The sequence below is a fragment of the Nicotiana attenuata genome, chromosome 8 (genome assembly GCF_001879085.1).
Source record: "Nicotiana attenuata strain UT chromosome 8, NIATTr2, whole genome shotgun sequence".
Taxonomy (NCBI): domain Eukaryota; kingdom Viridiplantae; phylum Streptophyta; class Magnoliopsida; order Solanales; family Solanaceae; genus Nicotiana; species Nicotiana attenuata.
This window is the reverse complement of record NC_031996.1, coordinates 46,736,332-46,743,675: the sequence shown is the minus strand read 5'-3', so window position 1 is coordinate 46,743,675 and position 7,344 is coordinate 46,736,332. Positions and strand designations below refer to the sequence as shown.

Genomic DNA, 7,344 nt, shown 5'->3' with positions numbered 1-7,344 from the left:
TAATCTCAATTATTATATATAAGACGGTTATCTTAATTATTTTTAGGTGACTTAATAGTATAAAATTCTTTTACACTATTAGTGTATAAAAGTTACTGTACATTTTAATGCAAATAACTTGGGTAAATAAAATGTGTGCCTAAAAGAACAATTAACTAGAATGAGAAGAGCAAAATGTGTACAATAATGCAAAGAGGGTAACATTTGTATGATTGAGAAGAGAACAAAGCAAAAGACAAAATGCAACGTCAGAGCAAGCTTCCTACCCTTTGGCTATGGTTTTGATGGGTTGGACGACTAAACAAAGGATACCTTCTCATCCACAACCCCTCTCTCTCTCTCTTCTGTCTTTTCTCTCTCTAGAAAGTTTCCTATTATCTATAAAGAATCTTATAATTTTGCTTGGTTTCATTTGTTCTCATGTGTATGGCTTTTATTGAATTAATATCTTGATAGCAGCTTTCACTCAGACCTTTGGTTTCTCTTTTTCCAATTCTTGAACAAGATAGGAGAGACTGTAAGCTTAGCAGTTTACAGACTATTATTACTCTTTGCTTTCTTACACCTATTCTTCTTCAGCCTTTTGTCTTCTTTTCACTTCTCTCAGCTAGGGTTTGAGAGATAGCTAAATATATACAAAGTAGATTATATCTTTTTTTAATGCAATGATTAAGGGTATGGTAGGAGATGATAGTATGTCAAATTTAACATCTGCATCTAATGAAGCAAGCATATCTTCAAGTAATAGAGCTGAAATTGGTAGTGCTCTCTACCCACAGCATCTTGCACCAACAAACATTCAAACACAACCAGCTCCTGCTAATAAGAAGAAGAGAAATCTACCAGGCAATCCAGGTACTACAATTATTATTTTGGTTAATATATATTGGTTTTAAGTTATATACACGGACAGTCTAAAAATTATTTATATCGTCAGTGTAACTTATTATTTATTCTAGGTTATGTGATCACTGTATATTAAATATAATTATTTGCAATTACCTTTTTAAGTGATCATTTGATTGTGTATTAATTGGTTTAACTAATTTACTTAAATTTTCTTGAATTAGATCCAGAAGCAGAAGTGATAGCTTTATCTCCAAAAAGTCTATTGGCAACAAATAGATTTGTATGTGAGATCTGTAACAAAGGATTTCAAAGAGATCAAAATCTTCAACTACACAGAAGAGGTCATAATTTGCCATGGAAACTAAAGCAAAGAACAAACAAAGAAGTGAAGAAGAAAGTATATGTTTGTCCAGAGCCTTCATGTGTACACCATCATCCTTCAAGGGCACTAGGGGATTTGACTGGAATTAAGAAGCATTTTTGTAGAAAACATGGTGAGAAGAAATGGAAGTGTGAGAAATGTTCAAAGAGATATGCAGTTCAGTCTGATTGGAAAGCTCATTCCAAGATTTGTGGTACTAGAGAGTATAGATGTGATTGTGGAACACTTTTCTCTAGGTAAGCTAATTACAATAAATTCATCAACAAACATTCTCAAACTAGTTCTACTAATTGTACTAGTATTATTAAATTATATTAGATTCTTGATCATTTTGGATACAAAAGTCAAACCCTTGTTGCTCAATTTTCTTCTCCTCTTCTCCTCCTCCTCCACCATTCTCCTAAATTAAGTAATCATTACCATTATTTTCTATTGGATTTAACTTATATACGATGATAGTATAAATAAAATCTTTACACTATTATCAGTTACTCCCTCCGTTTCAATTTAGATGACATATTTTTCTTATTAGTCTGTTCAAAAAAGAATGACACATTTCTATAATTAGAAATAATTCAAGTCTAAACTTTTCATTTTACCTAGTTCACCCCTTAATGAGAAACTTTATAACCACACAAATATTATGGTCATACAAAATTTTTACCCCCTAAGCTTTTAAGACCACAAGTTTCAAAAGTCTCCATCTTTTCTCTTAAACTCCGTGCCGAGTCAAACTACATCATCTAAATTGAAACGGAGGTGGTATAATTTAGCATGTTATATAGTAAATTTTTATCTTATTTTCAGATAAGCAGTTACACGTATATTAATATTTTTTTGGTAACCTGATAGTGTTAAAGTGTTGTGGTTATGTATAAACTTTTTTCTATTAAAAAGAACTCTCAATCTAATCTTTTTGACTAGCTAAGTGTGTGAGTTCTTGGAATCTGAGCACAAAATGTAAACTGACTAATTGATTAAGAAGCATAATTGAAAAAATAGACTATCTATATCACATAAGAGAGAAAAGAAGACGTTTTGAATCAAAACTAGTTACTAATAGAAACTAAACATCAAAGTTCACGTGTGTAGTTCATGTGTACGACTGAATATATAAATGAGACTGTCTCGGTGTGTGTGTGTGAGAGAGAAAGAGAAGAGAGGGTCCATACTTTATCGTTTACCTCACTGCAAAAGCAATTTGCTTAGAAAACTTTAGTGATTTGTATTGTACATATATATCTAATCTGTCCAAAAAAAGAGAAAAAAGAAAGACAAAAAGGGTTGACGAAATAGAGGGCATGCACTTTTATCAGTACTATACTCAAAGCTAGCTATACTGCATTATTCATGTGTGATGGTTTCTTCTTTTTGTTTGTTTGTATTTTTGTTTTTTGAAAATGTTAATTTCTGTTTTTTTTATTCTTTACAGGAGGGATAGCTTCATCACACATAGAGCTTTTTGTGATGCATTAGCAGAAGAAAGTGTAAGAACAACAAATCCTCTAATTTCTTCTTCTTCAACCTCCCATCACCTTAATCTCCATACCCTCCAAAACTTCCAACTCAAACAAGAACAACAACAACAACAACAACAACAAATTAATAATTTCAACCTTCTTCCTCCACACCCTCCGAACGAGCTTTCGTCTCAGTTATTCATTCATAACCCTAGTAGTAGTAGCAGTAACAATATATTTGGAGCAGCAACAGCAGCAACATCAGCTCACATGAGTGCAACTGCATTACTACAAAAAGCAGCACAAATTGGTGTCACTTCTTCTAATTCTAATTCTGCTCCTAGTTTTTTCAGTCCTACTACTGCTGCTACTACAACTGGCATGACAGATAGTGGCGATTTAGCCTCACGTGAATATCATCAGTTTCAAAATATTAGTGCTAATAATAGTACTATGGCCCCCACTACTGGTAATTTTGTTACTGGTCATGGCTTGGCATCTTATGGCGACAACAACAACAACAATAACAAAGGTGCTTTTGATCATTTTAGTGTCAACTCTGGATTTATGGAACAAATCCATGACATGCAAAACATGATGGCTGCTGCTACTACTACTACTAATTTGCCTTGTACTAATAATAATGTTGGTTTTGATGAGGGATTTGGTGGTGCAAATAATCCTTTGATAATGAGAGGTAAAGAAAATAATGAAGGATTGACAAGAGATTTCTTGGGACTTAAAGCATTTCCACATCATAGGGATTTTCTCAATAATACTACTACAACTGGTCTTCATCATCAGATGGGTTCTTCATCTTCTGCTGCTGCTGCTGCTTCATTTGATCATCATCAGCATAATCAAAATCAAAATCAATCACCCTGGCAAAATTAGTCTGCTTTTGAGTTTTAATTCCTTTAATTAATTAGATAATAAAAATATTTTGTTGTTGTTGGTTTTGTATTTAGTTTAAAGTCCTTTTGGAAGGGAGCTAAGCACCCCTCCTTAATTACTCAGCTTTATTTATTATATATACTCATCCTTTCAGTTATTCACTTCAATTTTCTTTTTCTTAAATAAATTTTTGAAGTACATTATTCTCTGTTGCCATATTTCAATATTGGGACCTCAGTTTTAGAGCTGAAGTATGCTTACATATGTCAACCAACAGGAAACTTTGAATTGGCTGGTCAAAAATCAAGATAAGTAGTACTTAAAAACAAGAATTTTTACTATACTTCAAAATGTTTCATATAATTAAAAAACGACAAAAATAATCTTACATAACTTGTGTTTGTTATGCGAGATATATTGTAAATTTTTCTCTTACTGAGCAAGGAATATTATTACAGCATGTCTCATATAACAATAATTCCTTCGTCTCATTCTACAAGAACCTGTTATTTAAAGGGTCAATTAGTTTTCTTTTATTACAGTATTTCATATATTTGCATATTTTTTTAATATAAACAAGAACACTATCTTATGTAATTTCCAAGTATGTATATTTTATTTCATAAAGTTTGAGAATAATGTTTTAGTTCACGTGAAAAATTAAATACATGTTTTGACCATTACAATTCAAGCTACATTATATACTTTTCGAAAAGGATAGTTTAAATATCTACTAAGATCCTCAAGAAAAAGTGTTGAAAATAACTTTCTTTTACCTTTGGGTAAACTACTTTAACAACAAAAAGCCCAAGATTCTGGGCAGAGTACCATGATTCTTTGGAGTGTGATAGATAATGATGAATGTTCAAATTATCTGCAACTATTTGTACGTATCTCTTTCTTAAAAGAGTTTAAAGTTATATATATACATATATATATATATCTATATATATATATATATATATATATATATATATATAAAAAAGAGAGGGTTAAATGTCGAAATACCCCCATTGAAATTTTGATTAGGATGGACAAATTTTGCTAGAGATAATTTAATTAATTTTTTGATTCAGAATATTTTTACTCATTACTTAACATTGTGGGGACATTAAATGCGACTGTACTGGTGAAGAACTCCATGCACTTCGCTTAGGTTGAACTATATAGAACAAACACTACGAGGTACAGATATTTTTTTAAGTAATTTTTATGTATTTCATTGAATTCGATTCATGTAAATTATTTGTGGCCCAAGTTTTGTATTTTAAAAAGGGAAACAAACAAAATGAAGTCTGTAGAAGCATCAGCCTGTTTAGACTTAATGCTTAAATATTTCTATTATATCTATGTCAATTTCAAATCTTACATATTCAATTATGTAACACTGAATTCAATTCAAAGGAAGCAGAATGCTTCTTGATGGAGTTGATTATATGTTTTTATTACTAAAATTTAAGGGGAAAAGGTTCTATCGAAGAGAGGATAATAACCAGAAAAAGGTTCCACTAGCAAAATCTAGAATAACGAGCAACCAAAGTCAAACACGTACGCATATTATACAAAGTATAGATATCGCTTATGTATAACGAGCAACCAAAGTCAAACTTGCTTCCTAGGTATAGCTATATAAGGAATTTGGGGAACCAGCGCAGATTTGTTGGTGCTAAAACTAGTTAGGGCAAGATACTACTGGCCTCGGATGGAACAGGACGCAAAGACGTTCGTACAAAAATGCGACAAGTACCAACGCTACGCACAATTGGTACCCCAGCCGGCAGAACTCCTGCACTTGGTACTGTCCCCATGACTTTTCATGAAATGGGGTTTCTTTTAATTTTAACCGATTATTTCACTAAATGGGTTGAAGCGGGTCCTTACCAAAAGATTGGTAAGCGCAAAGTGATAGACTTCCTATGGGAACACATAATTTGGCGATTCAAAATACCAAAGGAGATTCCTGCGATAATAGACCACAATTCATAGGCTCCAAAGTCACATAATTTCTTGAAGACTTGAAAATCAAAAGGATAACATCCTCATCATAACATCCGAACGCTAATGGGCAGGCGGAGTCAACCAATAAGATGATTATTCAAAATCTCAAAAAGAGGTTAGAAGCGGCTAAAGGCAAATGGCCAGAAGACTTACCGGGCGTGCTATGGGCGTACCCGATGACTGTAAAATCGAGCACGGGAGAGACACCTTTCTCTCTCGTATACGGCGTAGAAGCTCTGATCCCTGTGGAAGTAGGAGAACCAACCTTAGGGTTCTCCCGAACAGACGAAGAAGCAAATAATGAGGCATTGGTGGTAAAGTTGGAACTGCTCAATGAACACAAGGACCTAGCACAAGTGAGGATGGTGGCTCAAAAGCAAAGGATGGAAAAGTACTATAACCGGAGGACCAATCTCCGCTACTTTAAGGTAGAAGACTTGGTTTTGAGGAAGGTGACTCAGAACACTTGAAAAATCAACGTTGCGAAGCTGGGTCCGACGTGCAAAGGCCCCTATCGGGTTTCAATTGTCACCGGTAAAGGATCATATGAGTTGGAGAATCAAACTGGAGTCAAATTGCCTAGCAATTGGAACGTGACTCAACTCAAAAGGTATTATTGTTGATGGATCTTGCCTATACTAAAAGTATCTGCTGCACTCTTTTCCCCTTCAAGTCAGTTTTTGTCCTAATCAAATTTTTCTGGCAAGGTTTTTAACGAGGCGGTAACTAAAAACATACACAAAGGAAGCGTCATTGGCAAAGTTAAGACCTTTAAATTACAAGGCATTGAGACCATAAACCACTTTGGGATGGTTAGATAATCTTTGGCTCAATGGCAAGTTCCTAAAACAAAGCTTGCCATCGAACCAAAGACTATCCAACCGTTCACAAGCGTTTAACCAGCGTAGCAAGACCTGCAGTGCTCCAATTCTCATACTTTGTGTTCAAACACTGGGGGAGGGGAAATAGTATTGGATACGGCAATAAGGATGCCACAAAAATCGGGACTACGAGACCCGAGAATAACAATGTCTCATCGAGACTGGGGACTGCATGACCAGCTCCATAGATATAAGTTGTACAAGTTAGCCACAAGTATTGGCAATTTCTTTTCTTTAGCAATCAAATGCTTATGTACTTTTAAATATGGAAGGAATAAAATAAAGTTCTTTCGTTTTTATCTTGTTTCTTGTCCAAACGATGAGTTAATTTTATCATTTGAAAGTTAATAGAAAACTTCAAATGCTTGTGCCGGAACAGGTGACGTCCTCTTCAAGAGCACCATAAACATAAGAGGTTCCTCTCTTATAAAACCCTCATAGTAAAGGATTGGTTCCAGAAGAGTTTATGCGCGGAACAAAAATCTAACGGATGAAAATACACCCGAAGCCTTATCGAATTCGACGCATGCAAAATGAATGAACTTTGCGCAATACTTAAACAAAAGTCTTCTTTAGTTATCAACAAGCCAAATAGCATAAGTACAAAAGTACAAAGGGAAAACAGCAAAATAGAAAGGGAAAAATCTAAACATTATCCCCATCGGAACTCGGGGGAAGAGAGGCATCTACACTCATCCCTCCCCTCCCCCCCTCCAGGGAGAAGTGGGCAGATCTACTGCCGGTGCGGGATCTAGGCCTTCATCAACATTCTCTTCGAGCTCCTCCTCAGTTCTCGAATACTCAGTTAACTCCAGTTCTCGAGCCGTGGCGATTTCATCATTAATATCATTGCCCACTTTGGACTCCTCCAAGGTTTTTC

The 7,344-nt window shown here is 34.5% G+C and overlaps 1 protein-coding gene across 1 annotated transcript; it reads left to right on the top strand.

Annotated features, from left to right (window-relative positions):
• Positions 307–3,746, top strand: LOC109231406 (protein indeterminate-domain 12-like). Its single transcript, XM_019397072.1, has 3 exons — positions 307–855; positions 1,071–1,467; positions 2,664–3,746. Exons 1-3 carry the CDS (start codon positions 666–668, stop codon positions 3,583–3,585), a joined length of 1,509 nt encoding a protein of 502 aa, XP_019252617.1. The 5' UTR covers positions 307–665; the 3' UTR covers positions 3,586–3,746.

Bases quoted from the DNA above. Each gene is read 5' to 3' on its own strand.
- LOC109231406 (XM_019397072.1), top strand. From the start codon at position 666: ATGATTAAGGGTATGGTAGGAGATGATAGTATGTCAAATTTAACATCT. The intron at 856-1,070 runs GTACTACAATTA...TTCTTGAATTAG, and splicing joins AAATCTACCAGGCAATCCAG to ATCCAGAAGCAGAAGTGATA. The intron at 1,468-2,663 runs GTAAGCTAATTA...TATTCTTTACAG, and splicing joins TGTGGAACACTTTTCTCTAG to GAGGGATAGCTTCATCACAC.